This window comes from Anomaloglossus baeobatrachus, chromosome 2 (genome assembly GCF_048569485.1).
Source record: "Anomaloglossus baeobatrachus isolate aAnoBae1 chromosome 2, aAnoBae1.hap1, whole genome shotgun sequence".
Taxonomy (NCBI): Eukaryota; Metazoa; Chordata; class Amphibia; order Anura; family Aromobatidae; genus Anomaloglossus; species Anomaloglossus baeobatrachus.
Genome location: NC_134354.1, coordinates 261,545,213 through 261,566,916, shown reverse-complemented (window position 1 = coordinate 261,566,916; position 21,704 = coordinate 261,545,213). Strand labels below are relative to the sequence as shown.

Here is a 21,704-nt window from a genome sequence, read left to right as displayed (position 1 = left end):
GACAGATCACTACAGGGCAGCACATTACAGGACACTACAAGGCAGCACATTACAGGACACTACAGGACAGGACACTACAGGGCAGCACATTACAGGACACTACAGGGCAGCACATTACAGGACACTACAGGGCAGCACATTACAGGACACTACAGGACAGGACACTACAGGGCAGCACATTACAGGACACTACAGGTCAGCACATTACAGGACACTACAAGGCAGCACATTACAGGACACTACAGGACAGATCACTACAGGGCAGCACATTACAGGACACTACAGGGCAGCACATTACAGGACACTACAGGACAGGACACTACAGGGCAGCACATTACAGGACACTACAGGGCAGCACATTACAGGACACTACAAGGGAGCACATTACAGGACACTACAAGGCAGCACATTACAGGACACTACAGGGAAGCACAGTACAGGACACTACAGGGCAGGACACTACAGGGCAGGACACTACAGGGCAGCACACTACACGGCAGCGCACTGCACGGTAGGGCACTACAGGGCAGGGCACTACAGGGCAGGGCACTACAGGGCAGCGCTCTACACTACAGCATTGCAAATAACAGCCCCACATCGGGCTCTGCACCCCCACACCACATCGGGCTCTGCACCCCACACCACATCAGGCTCTGCACCGCATACACACACATCGGGCTGTTCACCGCATACACAAACACACACACACACACACCACCCCATAGGGAGTACATACTCACCCGTCATCGGTCCCCGCCGCTCCTGCACGTTCGCGCGCTGTCTGTGCTCTAGACATATCAGCACAGTGGTGACGTCACCGCTGTGCTGAAGAGAGATCAGACAGCGTGCAAGATGAGAAGCAGCGCTGCGCTGCTTCTCATCAGCACTTTCAAATGTACTGGCATCGGTGATCTGTGATGCCGGTATATTTGAATGTGTGATCCTGAGCAGGGGGCCTGGTGCTGGAGCTGACACCATGGCAGCTGCCGCCAGGCCCCGCCGCCAGGTCACGGACCCCCACACCAGTGCAGGGGGAGGTGCGGGGGAATGTGTGGGAGGGTGCAGGGAAGGGGGGCGGGGCTCATCGCACTGTACAGCCCAGCAGGTAGGCGACATGCTGTTTCCACATTTGCATGTCAACATGGCCCTGCCCATGTAGACATGAAATGACCGGAAGCAGCAAAATCGCGGCAGGAGCGGTCACATGACCACTCTGAGCCGGGGGAGAGGGGCTGACAGCAGGGCAGGTAAGTGGTCTCTATCTACTTACCTGCCCCAATGTAGCCCAATAGGGAAATAATAAAAAAAAAGCAAATTAAGCCGGATAACCCCTTTAACTATTCACAATAACAGTAATGTTGACCAGGGGTACCCAAACTTTTACATTCCACTGTAAATGTGCCCTGCCCGTGCTGTGTACTGTGTAATGGTCATTTCTGACCATACAGGGACATTGTCTGATCACACAACATCTCGGCAGGGGAGAAAAAAAAAAAAAAAGAGTGTAAAGACATTACAGCACAAGATCATAGCTGATTCTTTCTGTGAGGTAAAACATTTTCCTGCTTGTTTTTAAGAAATGCTTTCCTTCAAAGAAAGAATAATTTGGAACTTTTATTATTATTCTAAGATCTATTTATTAAAATGAACTTTGTTTGTGGGAAAGCCTCTTTAAATTGGCAACAAGAAACATGGTACAAAATCTGATTTGCCTGTACAATAATCAATGTACATTTTGTCTCCTAAAACACCACTATTTTGTTCACAGCATGTGCGGAAGCGGCAGGTGGAGTGGAGGATGAAGGAGAAGCACAAGCCGGTTGGATTGAGGGAGCGGCCATCTTGTTCTCAGTCATAATTGTGGTTTTGGTAACTGCATTCAATGATTGGAGCAAAGAGAAGCAGTTCCGTGGCCTTCAGAGTCGAATTGAGCAGGAGCAAAAGTTCACGGTTATCCGAAAAGGACAAGTCATCCAGATTCCTGTGGCAGAGCTGGTTGCTGGGGATATTGCACAAATAAAATATGGTAAAAATAGACACATTACCAAGATTTATATATATATATATACTAGAAGGTGGCCTGATTCTACGCATCGGGTATTCTAGAATTTACGTATTGTGTAGTTCATGTATGATTTTTGTTTTTATATATATATATATATATATATATATATATAGATAGATAGATATATAGATATAGATATATATATATATATATAGATAGATAGATAGATAGATAGATAGATAGATAGATATATATAGATATATATATAGATGTTGATGTGTGTAGTTACCAAGTGTTTGTGTAGGGCGCTGTACATGTTCTGGGTGTTGTCTGGGTGTGGCGGGGGGTGAGAGAGGTGTTGTTTGTGTGTTGCGTTGTTTGTGGAGCGCTGTGTGTCTATAGCGTTGTGTGTGTGTGTTGCGCGGTTTGTGTGTGTGTGTGGTGTGTTTTGGGGGGAGGTATGTTTTGTGCAATGTGTGTGTTGTGCGGTATGTGCGTATATTTGTGTGTGCAGCGTTGTCTGTGTGTGGGTGTCTGTGTAGGGCAGTTGTTTGTGGTTCCCAGTGTGTGTGTGTGGTGTGTTGTGCAGTGCGCGCGTGTGTGTGTGTGTTGGGGGGAGGTGTGCACTCCCCATCGTGCTCCATCCCCTATGCTGCGCACCCCCCATCGTGCTCCATCCGCCATGCTGCGCACTCCCAAACGTGCTCCATCCGCCATGCTGCGCACTCCCAAACGTGCTCCATCCGCCATGCTGCGCACTCCCAAACGTGCTCCATCCGCCATGCTGCGCACTCCCAAACGTGCTCCATCCGCCATGCTGCGCACTCCCCATCGTGCTCCATCCCCCATGCTGCGCACTTCCAAACGTGCTCCATCCGCCACGCTGCGCACTCCCCATCGTGCTCCATCTCCCATGCTGCGCACTCCCAAACGTGCTCCATCCGCCATGCTGCGCACTCCCAAACGTGCTCCATCCACCATGCTGCGCACTCCCAAACGTGCTCCATCCGCCATACTCCGCACTCCCCATCGTGCTCCATCCCCCATGCAGCGCACTCCCCATCGTGCTCTATCCCCTATGCTGCGCACCCCCCATCGTGCTCCATCTCCCATGCTGCGCACTCCCAAACGTGCTCCATCCACCATGCTGCGCACTCCCAAACGTGCTCCATCCGCCATACTCCGCACTCCCCATCGTGCTCCATCCCCCATGCAGCGCACTCCCCATCGTGCTCTATCCCCTATGCTGCGCACCCCCCATCGTGCTCCATCTCCCATGCTGCGCACTCCCAAACGTGGTCCATCCGCCATGCTGCGCACTCCCAAACGTGGTCCATCCGCCATACTCCGCACTCCCCATCGTGCTGCATCCCCCATGCTGCACACTCCCAAACGTGCTCCATCCGCCATGCTGCGCACTCCCAAACGTGCTCCATCCGCCATGCTGCGCACTCCCAAACGTGCTCCATCCGCCATGCTGCGCACTCCCAAACGTGCTCCATCCGCCATGCTGCACACTCCCAAACGTGCTCCATCCGCCATGCTGCGCACTCCCCATCGTACTCCATCCCCCATGCTGCGCACTCCCAAATGTGCTCCATCCGCCATGCTGCGCACTCCCAAACGTGCTCCATCCGCCATGCTGCACACTCCCAAACGTGCTCCATCCGCCATACTCCGCACTCCCCATCGTGCTCCATCCCCCATGCAGCGCACTCCCCATCGTGCTCCATCCCCCATGCAGCGCACTCCCCATCGTGCTCCATCCCCTATGCTGCGCACTCCCAAACGTGCTCCATCCGCCATGCTGCGCACTCCCAAACGTGGTCAATCCGCCATGCTGCGCACTCCCAAACATGCTCCATCCGCCATACTCCGCACTCCCCATCGTGCTGCATCCCCCATGCTGCGCACTCCCAAACGTGCTCCATCCGCCATGCTGCGCACTCCCAAACGTGCTCCATCCGCCATGCTGCGCACTCCCAAACGTGCTCCATCCGCCATGCTGCGCACTCCCAAACGTGCTCCATCCGCCATGCTGCGCACTCCCAAACGTGCTCCATCCGCCATGCTGCGCACTCCCAAACGTGCTCCATCCGCCATGCTGCGCACTCCCAAACGTGCTCCATCCGCCATGCTGCGCACTCCCAAACGTGCTCCATCCGCCATGCTGCGCACTCCCAAACGTGCTCCATCCGCCATGCTGCGCACTCCCAAACGTGCTCCATCCGCCATGCTGCGCACTCCCAAACGTGCTCCATCCGCCATGCTGCGCACTCCCAAACGTGCTCCATCCGCCATGCTGCGCACTCCCAAACGTGCTCCATCCGCCATGCTGCGCACTCCCAAACGTGCTCCATCCGCCATGCTGCGCACTCCCAAACGTGCTCCATCCGCCATGCTGCGCACTCCCAAACGTGCTCCATCCGCCATGCTGCGCACTCCCAAACGTGCTCCATCCGCCATGCTGCGCACTCCCAAACGTGCTCCATCCGCCATGCTGCGTACTCCCAAACGTGCTCCATCCGCCATGCTGCGCACTCCCAAACGTGCTCCATCCGCCATGCTGCGCACTCCCAAACGTGCTCCATCCGCCATGCTGCGCACTCCCAAACGTGCTCAATCCGCCATGCTGCGCACTCCCAAACGTGCTCCATCCGCCATGCTGCGCCAGCATCAGCCTCTCTGTCCCCAGCATCAGCCTCTCTGTCCCCAGCATCAGCCTCTCTGTCCCCAGCATCAGCCTCTCTGTCCCCAGCATCAGCCTCTCTGTCCCCAGCATCAGCCTCTCTGTCCCCAGCATCAGCCTCTCTCCTCCCAGCCTCCTCCAGCACGCCATGCTCCTCTGCCGACACTCACACACCCGATCGCATACACTCACACACACCCACACACACCCACACACACCCGATCGCATACACTCACGCACACACACATTGACGATATTGCACATACGCGCTCATACTCACAACATCCGGAGATACCACATGCTTCTGGCCATATGATCCTCCGACAGGTCCTGGAAGGTCACAACAGCACAGTATCGAGGCCGAGATGCAAGCGATATCGCCGGATGCTGTGAGTGTGTGGATGCGATGTGATGTATGTGTGAGGTGTGTGTGAGAGTGAGTGTGAGCCGGTGTACACTGTTAACTATGATACACATCGGGTAACCAAGGGACCTTAGTTACCCGATGTGTATAATGGTTAACAGCGTTCACGGGCTCCGTGAAGATCCCAGCATCGCAAGGTTATGTCTGGCGCTGCTGGGATCGTGACGGAGCCGGTGTAGAAGCAAGCGATATCCCAGGATGTTGTGAGTGTGTGGATGTGATGTGTGAGGTGTGTGTGAGAGTGAGTGTGATCTGATGTGTGTGTGTGTGTACTCACCGATGTGTATAATGGTTAACAGCGTTCACGGGCTCCGTGAAGATCCCAGCATCGCAAGGTTATGTCTGGCGCTGCTGGGATCGTGACGGAGCCGGTGTAGAAGCAAGTGATATCCCAGGATGTTGTGAGTGTGTGGATGTGATGTGTGAGGTGTGTGTGAGAGTGAGTGTGATCTGATGTGTGTGTGTGTACTCACCTGGGAGTCGGAGCTACGTGTCAGTTGGGCAAGAGCGAGCGTGCATTGCGTGAGGGGGCGGGGCCTGCAGAGAGCCGGGGCGAGAGGCCAATCCGTGGGGGGGGGGCGGGGCCATGGCGAGCCCAGCGGCCAATCAGCTTTGTGTCACCGTAAGGACACAATTTTGGAGCATGACAGACAGACAGAATAAGGCAATTATATATATAGATATATATATTTTTTTTTTATTTACTATTAGTGATGAGAGATCACTAAGATGCTTGAGTGCTCAGTACTCAAAATTGAGCAGGTTGGACCCTTGGACGGGCTTAACCATAGTATCAAGTATATTGAAAGTCAATGGGAAACTCAAGCATTTTTCTGGAAGAGTCTTCTGGAATAATGCTCGAGTTTTCCATTAACTTCCATCATACTCAGCACTAGAGTAGAGCCCATCTGAGCATCCAAACTATTCATTTTGAGTAGTGAGCACTTGAGCTTCTTAGTGCTCGCTCATCACCATTATCCATCTATGTGTATCATGTTAATAGTGTGGTGTGTTATTTATATTATCAGGGGATCTCCTACCTGCTGATGGTATCTTGATCCAGGGTAATGATCTGAAAATTGATGAAAGCTCATTAACAGGAGAAAGTGATCAGGTGAAAAAGTCCCTCGAGAAGGATCCCATGCTCCTGTCTGGTAAGGAGGAGTGCTAAGTAGGAATGCTGCACGCACGCAAAATAAACCGGCTTTATACTCGTGTCTGTCTCCCTGTAGGTACTCACGTGATGGAAGGGTCCGGACGCATGGTTGTTACAGCCGTAGGCATTAATTCTCAGACAGGCATCATTTTTACTCTATTGGGAGCAAATGAAGGGGGAGAGGAAGAGAAAAAGTCAAAGAAAGGTAATTATCTGCCGGGAAGTTGGGTAAGATGGTGGGCAAATATTCTGTGGAGAAATGTTGGCAGTAACTGTGGCCTAAGAATAGACTTGTATTGTGCATGGGGATCTAGGCAGTACTTGAGACTTTGTCACTTAGGTGTCTGTGATTCCCAGACTACCTTACCTTAGATCTGCAGGCACTGACTCGCTCGCCCCTAGTGATCAGTTTGTATTGTTCACAGACTCTGTAAAAAGATGGTCCACAGACGCCTTACCTGTCTCTCCCTAACATTTTCTTTCTTTTCGTTTTCTATGGCTTATCATTTTACTGTAAAGTAACATCTATTGTTCTGGAACAGTTTCACACTTTCTTGTTTTTATACATTGTTGTGTGTTTTTGTTGGCCCTTCTTTCATAATAAGATCTGTATGTCTGAATTCTATACTTTACTCGACTTTTTCTTGCAAATTGACTGCTATCTTTTGGGACTTTAAAACCTGAGTGATTTTTGGATCATTTGTTCAACTTTGGAACATACCTTTCTGCTTCTGAATAATAAATTTGCCATACTTTTAGACTTTAGTATTTTTGATCTTTGCGTGTCATTCTTTCTTCTTCATGTTTCCTTCTTTTACCATGGTGTCTTTCTTTTACTCAATCTCCTAGCCCATCATTTGTATCTTGCACTTATCGCTGTATGTCTTTCACCAGCATCTTACCAACATTTTACCCTACAATAACATATCTTTTTCTCTTTTTTTTCCTGTCTTTTGTCCCATCCTCTCCCTTTTCTTTCTCTAACATCTAACAAAATGACTCTTGCTTCAGTCTTGTCTGTTACGTATCGTCCAAGCACTTTATCTCTCCCACTTATTAGAATCTTCACATCTCTCCATCCTGTTCCTATTAGATATTATAAGGATACTACTACTCTGCAGGCTTTTTCACTGATTCTGTACTCTTTTACCACTATCCCTGAGCTTCTTTTTTACACTTTAGTCTGAGTCTGACCATCTTTCTGCTGCTCTCACGTTTAGTTCCCAAGAGTGGGTTAGTCATTCCATTTCTTCCATCGCAGTGGGGGGTATGATCCTCCTCTTTCATACAGTCAAAGTGACCAGAATCCCTCCTCCTTTTTGTTTTTTGTTTTTTCTTTTTCTTTTTTCTTTTTTTTTTTTTCTCTATATCTAAACAGGTAAAAAACAAGGACCTCCAGAAAATCGCAACAAAGGTAACCAATTCATCTCTTCACAATCTCCTTTCCTCTCACAGGGGCAGCTCACTCAATCTCTCACTTCTGTTCACCTCATGTGAGCAACTTCACCTGTACTGACCTGCTAAGCTTACAGCTGAGTTTCATTTTTACGGCATTTTTCAGTGTCTCTATTTTTTTTTTTATTTTTTTTTTTTAATGACTGTCTGGATATTTAAGTATATGTGCTGCATCTCTAGACACTTGGTCATCAAATAGTGCTTCGTATAAATGGCAATTTATTCAAGTGAAAAAGTAGGAAAACAAAGAACAGTAGTACATGAACTAATGTATTCATTACATGCACTTTCCGTTGCACCTTGCATTTGTAACCTGCAACTTTTTTCTTGTTTTCCAATTAAAGGTGGAAAAATAGAGGGGAATTCTAGCACCCCCTATTTTATATCCGCAACATTTATTTTATGCATCTGGAAAGGAACTGACTTTTTGCAGGGACTAAAAGCTTAGAGGTTGTCCCCTGCTTTTACATTGATGGCCGATCCTCACGATCAGCTGCTCTTGATGCCGGTAGCGGCTGCAGGCAGCCGGAAAGCTCAGCTCTGGAGCTGCTCCACCTTCTGATACTGGCAGCGGCCAGGTACTGCACATCCGCCTCCCCTTCAGATCAATAGGAGACTGATGTGCAGTACCTGGCCACTGCCACTATCAGAAAACAGTGCAGTTCCGGAACTGAGCATTTCCTGCTACCGCCACCGGCACAGAACAGCTGGTCGGCGCCGGTGGCGGACCCTGGGCAATCTGACATTGATGGCCTATCCTAAGGATCGGCCATCAATGTAAAAGTAGTGGACATCCCCTTTTAAAGCAAACAAACCAATATAGTATACACATCAGGAGTCTTTACTCCATTTTTATCACCTCTTGTTGAAAGTTTTTCCTGAAATAATGGATATCTTTCTGTATAAATATCTCAGTAGTTGCAATGATGCTAGGCAATGATGATAGGGAGAATATATTGAAGAGCCATGATAGGATGGGATTTCCACACCATCGTGACGAACGCTAGCTGCTTGCAGGGGCAAAGCCTTCATGTCTTCTGCACCTCACTCCCCTTCACATTTGCTGGACAAGCCGCACCGTTCTTGTTTTGTTGTTTGTAGCACGTGATTTGTACTAGAAGTTTCCAGTAGCCGTTTGTCTTGTCCTTTAGTGTGTATGCACATCCCGTGCCCTGTCTGCCTTTCACATCGAGTTTTCTATATTTCATTCCTTCTGAGGTGTCACGTTCAAGTTTTTTGCCTTCTTTTTACCTTATCAAATGGACATTCGCGCCCTCTCTCTTTCTCTCGCTGTCTTTTACCTTCTAATTTCAAGGCATATTGCCTCCAAAGCATTTTGCATCCTTGTCTTCCAAAGCAGTTGTTCTGATTCAGACTGTGCTCAAACTTTGTGGCCTTTCTTTTTCTTTTTTTTTTTCTTCTTTTTAAATGACCAGATATTTTTCAGTATTGATTGATTGGGACTTGCTTTAAAAAAAACAAAAAAACTCTTGTTTCCTCTGGCACAGACAGATGTTTCCTAGGGCAGTTTTCCAAACTGCATAAAGGTATGCACACAGTTTATTTTAATGAAATACTGTGGTTTTGGATTATTGTGCCAGCAATTTTACGAACACTACTAATTAAGGAACAAAAATCAACTACTATACCACTGCAATCTAATGAGATACCAAGCATCTCTTCGCAAAATTAAAAGCAGTCCATATATTTGTAAATGAGAAGGTAAAACAATTATCATAGCTTAAAGGGAACCAATCACCAGGATTTTCATATATAACCTAATCAGGCTGATTCTCTACATACCTTTAGTGGTCAGCTCGGATGTTTTAGGTTTTGAAATCCAAGAAAGTAAAGTTTATAAAATCGGCAGCTGCTTGAGTGACAGCAGCTGAGGAGCAGATAATATCTGGGGGGTTGTATGCATAGTAATCCCCTCCCTCTGTTAGAATTAGCATAAGTATTATACAATCGACATAGCAGGACTTGTGGTGAGGCCATACCCATGTGACCAGAAGGGGCAGGGCCTCAGCCAATAGGAAAATGTTTTTCCTGATATCAGCTTTGTTGACTAAGGCCCCGCCCCTTTTGGTTACATGGTTATAACCTCACCAGAGGTCCTGGAAGTGAAAGTTACATCGATTGTATAATACTTATGCTAATTCTAACAGGGGGAGGGGATAACTATGAATGCCCCCCAGATTATTAATAATAATAATTTTATTCATTTATATAGCGCTATTAATTCCACAGCGCTTTACATACATTGGCAACACTGTCCCCATTGGGGCTCACAATCTAGAGTCCCTATCAGTATGTCTTTGGAGTGTGGGAGGAAAACTGAGAACCCGGAGGAAACCCACGCAAACACGGGAAGAACGTACAAACTCCTTGCAGATGGTGTCCTTGGTGGGATTTGAACCCAGGACCCCAGCGCTGCAAGACTGCAGTGCTAACCACTGAGCCACCATGCCGCCCCATATATTATCTGATCCTCAGCTGCTGTCACTCAAGCAGCTGCCAATTTTATAAACTTTACTTTCTTGGATTTTAAAACCTATACATCCGAGCTGGCCACTAAAGGTATGTATAGAATCGACCTGATAAAGCCAGTGCTGTACTGGCACTAGGTTATATACGAAAATCCTGGTGGTTGGTTCCCTTTAATAAAGAAACCTCCGGCTCACTTTTAAGTCTAATTTGCTGTAGAATAAGGGTAGAAATTAATTATTCCATCTTTCTCTCCAGATGATTAGCAAATTGTACTTAAAGGGAACTTGTCATGTCCCAAAACACTGTTATTCTGCAGATAGTGTACAAAGCTGTCTGGCTACGTTACTGAAAACGTGGCTACTAAGAGAAAATTAGCTTTAATCCTCCTATGTGCCTGGAGGGGCCATAGTCACAGCTCAGTACTTAGTGAGCAACGCGGCTGGAAGCACACCCTGGCACTTTGAGTAACAATTCACTCTGCACAGATGTACTGCACAGCGAGCTGTTAATCAGAGTGCTGGGGCGTGCTTACAGCCAGCAACCGCTGCTGTGAGACTGTCGGACACACCTCTGTGTCTCCTTGGAGGACTAAAGTTCATATTCTCCTAGTAGGCATGCTTTGTATAAATTAGCTGCACAGCTTGTTAACACTGTTAACTTGGAAATTAACCCTTGATGTGCAGGTTAATAGCATTTAGTGACATGGACAATACAGGGAAATTGTGATAGTATGCTTATTACACACTAGAAAAACAGAGCAGACATTTTTGAAATGGTAATGCTAAAAACCACAGCTCATACCACAAAAATAAGCTCTAATACAACTCTTGACGACTGAAGAATAAAAAATTATTTTGAAGCTTTGGATTAAAAATGGAAAGGAAAAGGGGACTCACTCTAGACTTTGTCATCCAAAGGGCCCTCATGAGCTTTAAGCTTGGAGTTATATATTGTTTTGTAGACTAATGTCCCTTCACTAACTGAAGTATATATATATATATATATATATATATATATATATATATATATATATATATATATATATATATATATATGTATATATAATGTGTGTATATATTACACATACATACACACAGTGCCTTGAATATTTATGTCCTGTGAACATTTCCACATTTTTTCACACTACACCACCAAACTTAAAGGGAACCAATCACCAGGATTTTCTTATATAACCTAAAGCCAGTGCTATACTGGCACTATCAGGCTGATTCTATACATACCTGTAGTGGTCAGCTCGGATGTATCGGTTTTGAAGTCCAAGAAAGTAAAGTTTATAAAATCACAAACTTCTTGAGTGACAGCAGCTGAGGATCAGATAATATCTGGGGGGGTAGTATGCATAGTTATCCCTTCCCTCTGTTAGAATTAGCATAAGTATTATACAATCGACGTACCAGGACCTGTGATGAGACCATACCCATGTGACCAGAAGGGGCGGGGCCTCAGCCAACAGAAAAATGTTAGTTCCTGATAGCAACTTTGTTGGCTGAGGCCCCGCCCCTTCTGGTCACATGGGTGTGACCTCACCACAGGTCCTGGTACGTCGATTGTATAATACTTATGCTATTTCTAACATGGAGAGGGGATAACTATGAATACCCCCCAGCTAAGATAATATCGAGGGGGGGTAGGCATAGTTATCCCTTCCCCCTGTTAGGATTAGCATAAGTATTATACAATCAATTTAACTTCACTAGCACACTTGTGTGAGGTAATACCCATGTGACTAGAAGAGGTGGGGCCTCGGCAAACAAAAATAGTGCTTTCTGGTATCTGCCTTGTGGTCACATGGGTATGACCTCACCACAGGTCCTTCTAGTGAAGTTAAATCGATTGTATGATACTTATGCTAATTCTAACAGGGGCGGGGGATAACTATGAATACCCCCCGCAGCTATTATCTGATCCTCAGCTGCTGTCACTCAACAAGCTGATGATTTTGTAAACTTTACTTTCTTGGATTTCAAAACCTAAACATCCGAGCTGACCACTACAGATGTGTAGACTCAGCCTGATAGTGCCAGTATAGCACTAGCTTTAGGCTATATACGAAAATCCTGGTGATTGGTTCCCTTTAAATGTATTTTATTGGGATTTTATGTGATATTCCAACACAAAGTAGCAATTATTTGTAACATGTAAAGGAAATTATACATGGTTTTCCAAATATTTTAAAAATCTAAATGTGAAAATTGTGAGGTGCATTTGTACTCAGCCCCCCTGAGTCAATACTTTGTAGACCACCTTTCACTGCAATCACTGCTGCAAGTCTTTTGGGACATGTCTCCACCAGCTTTGCACATCTGGAGGCTGAAATTTTTGCCCATTCTATTTTGTAAAATAGCTGTAGCTCAGTGAAATTGATGGAGAGAGTCTGTGAACAGCAATTTTCAGGTTTTGCCACTGATTTTCAGTGGGATTTAGGTCTGGACTGTGACTGGGCCATTCACACATATTAATATGCTTTGATGTTACCCATGCCATTGTAGCTCTGGCAGTATATTTAGGGTCATTGTCCTGCTGGAGGGTGAACCTCTGCCCCAAACTCAAGTGTTTTGCAGCCTCTAACAGGTTTTCCTCCAGGATTGCCCTGCGCTTAGCTCCATCCATCTTCCCATCAGTTCTGGCCTGCTTCCCTGACCCTGCTGAAGAAAAGCATTCCCACAGCATGTGTCCCCTACATGGCATTTGCGTTTGTGGGTGCAAAATGTGGAATGTGCACAGGATATAAATACTTCTTCAAGGCACTGTAGATTTGAGTATACTATTAGGATTAATTATCATTCCTATGCTAACAAGTCCTCAGAAAAGTAGCCTTTTTGTTTTAATTAACAAAGTTGTTTCTCTTATGGATAATAGCAAGGTGTTATTATTTTTAAGAAGCACAAATACTGACTGCAATTGACAATCTTTTCATGAAGGTGGACCTGCCGTCAGTGAGACAAGTAAAGGAAATATCCACCGTTTTCTGCAGTCTTTGTTAGGGTTTGTTCACATATGTCTGGCCTTAAAATCTTTTTTTTTATTATTATTTTTTTTTAACCCGTGTCGTATTACAAACATACTGGAGGAAAACCAATCACAACACTGATTCCTTAGTTTCTTATGGAAACCGCATTGTGTTCAGCGACCTCAATTGTGACTCCGGATCTCTTAGCTGAACAAAAAAAATGTCCCATCCCTTATTACTCTGTCCGTTTATGGACGGTGAACCAGTGCACAACTTTAGTCATTAGTTGTGTCCAGTTTAGGCGTAAAACAGGCCAGAGACGACTGATGCATGTGAATCCAGGTCATTTTTATTTACTTAATAACAAGCATTTTGCTTTATTTCTCTCTCTTCTCATGTAAACTCATATTTACCTTTCTTGTATTTTATATCTCCTGTTATTCTCTGATTTACTTTACAATTAATGCAATGACCTCTCCATTGGTTGTGTTTTGTTGTCTAGTGGTATTCTGTTCCGGTGTTGCTTTTTTTGTCTACATCGTCTCTGATGTGTCCATTTTCCTCTTATTTGATGTTGTCATGGCTTTGCTCTCCATTTTTTTTCTTTTTCAGCAAAAGCACAGGATGGTGTGGCCCTGGAAATACAGCCTCTAAAGAGTGAGGAAGGTGTTGAAAGTGAAGAGAAAGAAAAGAAAGTGGTCAAAGTACCAAAGAAGGAGAAGTCTGTCCTACAAGGAAAGCTGACCCGACTAGCTGTGCAGATCGGAAAAGCAGGTACTTAGTCGTTTGGGGTCAATTTATTTTTTTAAATAACAGTGTTAATTCTACAAACCTTTTTGAGGAGCAGACCAGTCTTCAGACCTGTTTTTTTGGTGTTTTTTTTTTTTTTTAATTTTCCAACTCTTAAGACATTTGGCTTTCTTTTTGAGGTTCATATCCTAAAGGTTTTACTAAAATACAGACTACTATGTCTGAAATTGATTGGCTGCAGACCAGACAAGTATCCCCCATTTCAATACTAAAGGTATATTCCACATGCCAGGTTTCTGCTTGAAATCCAGATTCCCTGCATTGCAATGGGTTTCCACTTCATTATTAGCATGCAGTGGATTTTTTTTGTGCTTCTGTGGAAATAATCAGAATTGTGCTTTTTTTTTTTTTTTTTTGATGCGTCGGTACCGCAAAAAATGCAATAAAGAGCCATCAAAATGTTTTATTTACCCCAAAATGGTATCAATAAAAAGGGTCTTGCTACGCAAAAAAACAGCCTGTTTCCCTTACTTTATATCAGGAGTTCATAACTTTCAGCTCATGATGCCAACCAGAGGTCATAAACGATATGGATAGAAAATAACAGATTAATTCAGTGTGAACGCGCGCACACGCACACGTACGTACGTACGTACACACGAAGTGGCACGCAGCTGAGCAGCAGGGAATGGCAAGTATTAAGGGTGAACTGTGTAGACATCTCTAGATGCTTCATATATCTGGAGTATGTGGTCTCATCAAGCATCTGGATCTCCAGAAAGCAGTATGTGGCCTTCCATGCCTTTCTCTACTGTAGTTTCATAGAAATTGAGAAACATTAGGCAGTAAGTACAAACCCCATGACCTATTGTAGTGATATACGGTACATCACATCTTCTTTTTTTAGGGTCATTTCACAGTGGGGTTTTTTTGTTTTTTTTTTTGTTTAAAGGATTTAAAAGCTGATTTTAAAATCGACATTAAAATTGCTTCAAGTACTCTTTGATTATGCTTCCTGCTGGGTTTACTTGGAAATGCTGAAAATAACGTGAATGAAACAAACAGCACTGTGTGAACAATAGGAACTTTCCCCAGTAAACTCAGTGAGAAACCCATTCAAAGAGTATTTGTCGCATTTTTTGATCTGGATTTAGGAGTGGAAGGCATATTTTGAAATCCTCCTCAGAAATCTGTGAGCGTATCATGAGACTAGGTAAGCGTCCTGTAAGTAAAATTTGTACCAATCAGACATTTATGAAGAGGAAAGAGTTCTGCCCAGCGCAAGGAGGAGAGATACGTCCTTAAATTTCCAGGTGCTTTATTTTACTTGGTTTCCAATAAAACGATCATATGAACAGTTAAGACATAGTCCTCTGTGGATGTTGACAAAACAGCGACTCGTTTCGGCTACTGGACTGTAGCCTTTGTCACTTGACAAAGTCTACACTCCAGTAGCCGAAATGCGTCGCTGTTGTGTCAACATCCACGGAGGACTATGTCTTAGGCTACTTTCACACTTGCGTTGGACGGCTTCCGTTGCTATCCGCAGCCTTGAGGAATTACGGTAACCGTTGCAGGAAACCGTTTGATTCCTCATAGACTTCTATTAGCTACGGAGAGCAACGGATGGCCTTGCATTGCGTCCGCCCCGCGGCGCATCAGTTCTTTTGACGCTGACAGTCAGTGACCGTTGGGCGGATGGAACGCTGCATGTAGCGTTTTTCTGCACTTGGCGGAGTGTCAAAAAAAGCAACCTGCAGGAATCCGTTGGCGTCCGTTGTTTTTATAATGGACCCCTATGGTGGCGGATTCCGTTAGAATCCGTCATTTTGACGGATTCCGTTAACGCATCCGTCTTTACACAACTGTGCATGCCCAGATGTGTAAAGTCAAGGAAAAAAAACCTATAACGGATTGCGTTATTTTGTACGATCCATAGCATCTGTTGTGCCACTATATGCAACGCATCCGTTGCATGCGTCACACAACGCAATGCTACGGATGCCGTTCAACGCAAGTGTGAAAGTAGCCTTAACTGTTCATATGTTTATATGATCGTTTTATTGGAAACCAAGTAAAATAAAGCACCTGGAAATTTACGGACGTATTTCTCCTCCTTGCACTGGGCAGAACTCTTTCCTCTTCATTATACTCGGGTAACAGCACCTGCAGCCCGAGCAGCAGAGGGAATTCTGAGCACATGGAATGGGTGAGCTGAAAGTTTTTCATATAATCAGACATTTATGGTATATACTTTCAATATGCCATAAATATCACTTTAATTTTTAGGGCAGCCACCTCCCAATTTGATGCAGTATGACAACATGGCCCATGGGACAAAAAAGGTGGTTCATCCCTGCTTTATATGATAAAATATATGGTGTCATTCAAAATGACAAAGAAACAAGCCCACATAAGTCTATGTTGACAGAAAATTGAAAAAGATATGTCTGTAAAAAAAGGGGGATGAAAAAATGAAAACGCAAAAAAAAAAGGCTGCACTTAATAGCGCTGTATTAAAGAGTTATGTTTTTAAATGGTCCAACTTCTCCTTTATGGTGATTGCAAATGTTTTCTTATCGTTAACAGGTCTTATCATGTCTGCCATCACTGTGATCATTCTGGTGCTGTACTTTGTCATTTACACTTTTGGTGTATTGGGGCGTCCGTGGCTCGCAGAGTGCACCCCGATCTACATTCAGTACTTTGTTAAGTTTTTTATAATCGGTGTCACAGTGCTTGTGGTGGCTGTTCCTGAGGGACTTCCGCTTGCCGTTACCATATCACTGGCATACTCTGTGAAGGTGAGAAATTTCTGGTTTTTTATTCTTTCTAATTTAAAGGGCATTATCATTGACGACCCATGCTAGTGTCTGAACGCTGGGGGTACAATTTGATTAGAATAGGGCAGATATCCAGTACCAGCTGTGACAACTATATAGCTCCACAACTGAGTAGTTCCGACCGCCACCAGTTTCGAGAATAGCTGATCGATAGATGCCAGGTGTCAGTCAGTGTCCCCCACCCCCCCCCACACTGATTAGACATTGATGACCTATGCAAAGGATAGGTCATCAATGTTAATGTCTTGGACAACCCCTTTAAGGCTCAAAAGACATGAAGTCAATGATAACCTAATGGAACCACCTCCAATATCTGTTACACCAGTTCACTGAGCACTAGCATTAGACTTTCTCCATACAGTTTTGCATTGTGGGCATGAATTGGTTAACACCAATCTTTTTGGTTTTCAAATAATCATCAGGGAAAACCATTTTGTGAAATAAGGCCACGGATCAGACATTCTCTACGTGCTCCAATTAAAGTGAACGCTTTGCTAGTCCTTTCAGTTGTGCTCTTAAACAGTGATATCAGTTCTGCAGCGGACATACATCAGTGCTTTATGTTGGAAACAAAGCTGGTTTCCATGGCAATAACGTGTTGCTATGGTCAAGTATCTTTTAAGTAGGAGTTGTAAATTAGTTGGATGTAAGAAAGTTGCTAGGCAGTAAACAGCTGTGATTATATGAAGTCACACTGACACTGATGTGTGGCAGCCCGTGCAGCTCTCCTAACACGGCTCACAATTTTATGGCAAGGTGCTTCGTTTTCTTTGATTGCAGCATACATTCTCATTCTTTCCAGAAATGTTTTAATACATAATATTCTTTGCTCGTGATTTTAGTAAAGTTGCAATCAGAATTATTCAATCCCCCATTGCAAATTTCAGAGTGTTAGCAAAATTTACAAACTTTGTGATGTCTGCAATAACGCACTAAGAAAATAACTCCTTCATGACCAGGGTTGTTTTGCAACGACACATACGTATTCGGCATGGCTAACGTACGATGATGATAAAAAAAAAAAAAAAGCTCTACAGGAACACGGCTATCATTTTAGTGTTCTTTGATTTCTCTCCTGAAGAGTTCTACAGAATATAAATTCTATTTCCTTACATTGTCACAGTACAGAGCTTGTCTGTCGCAACAGTCCAAGCAAGTTTCTGCAGATAGATGGTTCTTTTCAGCTTAAGCTTCATTCTTCCTCTTCTAGACATACCGATGATTCATAGACTCAAAAAGTTTCACATTTGATCCATAGCTCCGCAAAACAGAATTCCAAAACGTTTGTGGCTAATATATATCATTTTTGAGCACACTGGAGTTTACCTGTTAACCAGTAGACATGCATCTTTTGAGAGTCGGAGCAAGAAGACCTTCAGGAATTAGTATGTGTAAACACAAACCTCAGCGCATGCTCCAACCAAATCTCGATGGCAAATGCAAAGAGCAGGTGAGACTGGGGGGCACCTCTGCCGAGTGTCCGTACTTAACCCAAAGGCCAAAGTGAGTCATACATTTACCCTTATCCTAGCCATCAGACTTCCATATAACATTTTATCCCATGAGATGGTTAGAATTCATGCCAAATATTTGCAAAACTGACTACAGAAATTCCCATTCAATGGAGTCGAACGCCTTAGCAGCGTCAAGCAAGCATATGAATCTATGACCCGTGTTGCCCAATGGCAATTGAAGATTGAGGTGTAGCCGACAAATATTTATGGTTGTACATCTAGCAGGCATAAAGCCTGACTGGTCATTCTGCATTACAGTGGATATAACTTTGTTTAGCCTAGAAGCCAGAACCCTTGCTATAATCTTAAGATCTGTTGATAACATGGATATAGGTTTGTAGGAGTCAGAGAGCAGTGGGTCTTTGTCTGGTTTGGGTTTGACTACAATCATTGCTTCCTACATTAAGTGATGTAGAGCCTCCTTAACCGTATCCTGGAAAGTACACCGTAATTGAGGCAATAAAATATCCCCAAATTTCTTATACAGTGGAACCTTGGTTTACGATTAACTTGGTGTGCGAGTATATCATTATACGAGCAAAGCTTTCTGTAATTTGGTAACTCAGTTTACAAGCAAGCTTTGCCATAAGAGCAAATATTCACTGCACACACTTCCAGTTCCGTACTTTCACCGCGCTCTGACCCGCTCTTGCAGAACGCACACACACACATATTATGCTCACCTTACCTTCCGTTCCCTCGCCGGCCTCGTGGTTCTTGTAGTCCGCCAGTACAGGATGTGTATCGGGTAACCCTTGCAAAGATGGAGGAACTTCCGCTGTCAGCCTCTTCTCAAAGGCAGTGTGCTGACCAATCAGAGGCAAGTGGCTCATGCCTTTGACGTCAGCATGCTGGCAGCGGACGCTCCGGCATCGGTCGCGATGGTTACCCGATACACATCCTGTACCGGCGGACTACAAGAACCAGGAGGCCGGCGAGGGAACGGAACATAAGGTGAGCATAATATGTGTGTGTGTGTGTGTGTGTGTGTGTGTGTGTGTGGAATGGCACAATAGGAGACCAAGATGGACATTGAACAAGTTGTGGAACGAATTGTCTAAGCTTGCATTATTTCCTATGGGAAATTTTGCTTTGCTAGACGAGTAACTTTGTTTACAAGCACACTCCGAGAACGGATTCTTTTCGTAAACCAAGGTTCCACTGTATCTCCGTAGGAAGCCCGCCCTAGTCCGGCAACTTGTTGGTCATGGAAGCTACAGCTGTTTGTAATTGCAGTGGGCTATTTAAATATTTATCAGCCTCCGAGAAGCTAGGGAGGTCAATCTCCTCCTTTATAAGACCGAATTTGTTCGGTAATGAAATGAAGTTTAGATTTATTGAAGTTTTGAAAAAAGTCCAAGAAAATATTTAGTATTTGCTCAGGTTGATTAACTATTGTGCCCTCTTTATCCCTTAGAGCCCCTTCTAAAGAAGTCCCTGATTAATTGAGTGTTGTGAATAAAGCTAGTAAATGTCCTGCTTTTTCACCTTCCTCAAAGAACAGTTGCTTTGGAAAACATACGTTTGTTTTTGGCCTTTTCTTTAACATTTATATTGTATGCCTCTTGCGCCTCCTTCCAGACCATCAGGTCCCCTAATAGGATAAACTGCTCCTCCATGGACTTATCTGTCTTGAAGGAGCACCACAAACTGTCTTGCTTTGGCTTTAGATCTTCTGATGGCCTGTATCAGAACTCCCCTCAAACAGTCCTTCATAGCATCTTGTATAATAATTTGTGAAACCGCTATTATTTTCTTTAAAATAATGTTTAAGGCTATGTTCACACAGGGCTTTTTTGGTAAGTTTTTTTTCCTGACCAAAACCTGATCTTGTGGCAGGAAATCTCCTTTGAGTTATCTGTGTTTTTGGTGCGTGTTTTTTAGTGGCATTTTTGCTGGGACTGTGAAAAGCAGCTTTTTATTAGCATGGATTTGCATAAAACCAAGGCAAATCTGCAGCTAAAAAACGCAGCAAAAACTTACCAAAAAATCCCTGTGTGAACATAGCCGAAGAGTGGATATGATAATGTTAACATCTATTATTTGGGGCCAATATGGGTTCATTAACCATATACTAAAGGTCCAGTTAAGAGACACAGGCTCGTTAACAAATCTGAATGGTTCAATAGAACTCTAGGTAGATATTCCACCATTTCCACAAGAGGAAGGATATGCTCAGTGCCCAGACCTAAATCAATTTGCAATAGTGTTTCGTGCGACTTAAAATGACAGGTGAATTGATGAACCATAGGATACTTAACACACCACAAATCTGGTAGGAAACAGTAACTGTGAAGGAAGAACACAATAGAGTAAAACCCTAATATAGGAGATAGGATAAACAATAGTTTTGCTCATTTTGGGTGGTTGTGTGAAGACACAACCACTATAAAGGTTAAAATAGGTAGGGAAGAAACCACTAGAGGAAAATTACCAAAACAGGATAAAAAGACGTTTTAAACTTGGCTGCGTTGCTGGAAAGAAGTCTCTTGCTGCGTTATTCATTGCAGGCTCTATTATCCACTACGCGTTTCAATGCCATATCAAGTAAAAACAAACAAACAGGTAATAAACACTGGTTGGTAGATATTTATAGTCCAGAATGAGTCCCAAGAATCTTTGGTAACAGCCACTGAGGGATTGGGATTCAAATAAAGAAAGAGGGCAGGAAGACAAGAAAAAAAAAATGTGTGAGTAAAAGAGAGAATTGATAAAACACTTTAGAAAAAAAAGTGTGTGTGTGTGTTAAATGATAAAAATACAAGAGGTCTTGAGGTCCCTAATTTTTATCCATTATTATTGGGTGATTCAACTAAGCCGAATACCTGTTGGGACATATAAACCTGCCTATACGAAATGGCTGTATATTGAAAAACTTTGGTTTGCCCCAGGTGACCTGAACGCTATAATTTGGAATAGTTGTTGTAATCCTCCCTCAAATGACCTTCTGGGCCCAATGGCCATACTAGAGACATATGGAGGACCTGTGCTAAAAAAATTGGTATAATCTACAAACTCCCCTCTTACCTCCTTCCTATTTCATCCAAATGTCCCTGAAAGTTTGACTTCCTCAATAATGGGAATATGGGCGCACACATCTGTTTAAGTTTGCTGACATAAGTAACTATAAAACAAGGAGTATTCTCCCTTATGATCCAAACTATCTGTTCATATGCCCCCATTATTCCCTACATTAAGATTAGGCATTTTGCCTCATAGTGTATAGGTTTCTAGCCCAACACTCTTTGAAATACTATGTAGAAATGGTCCTTCTACAAAAGACTTAATCTCTTCTGTCTATATAATATCATGCAAAATCCCCACAGAGACTCCCTGACTAGACACCCATACATGCTCATATGGGAAAAATATATGGGTGGAACCCTGAGAGATGGTGACTGTAGGTT

At 44.2% G+C, this 21,704-nt stretch overlaps 1 protein-coding gene across 1 annotated transcript in view; it reads left to right on the top strand.

Annotated features, from left to right (window-relative positions):
* The window catches only part of LOC142291335 (plasma membrane calcium-transporting ATPase 4-like), a 306,647-nt gene that overhangs the window by 195,971 nt on the left and 88,972 nt on the right, over positions 1-21,704 (top strand). The window contains 6 exon segments of the mRNA XM_075335801.1: positions 1,769-2,026; positions 6,147-6,272; positions 6,351-6,479; positions 7,653-7,688; positions 13,803-13,964; positions 16,530-16,744. Coding sequence (XP_075191916.1) covers positions 1,769-2,026; positions 6,147-6,272; positions 6,351-6,479; positions 7,653-7,688; positions 13,803-13,964; positions 16,530-16,744 — 926 coding nt within the window.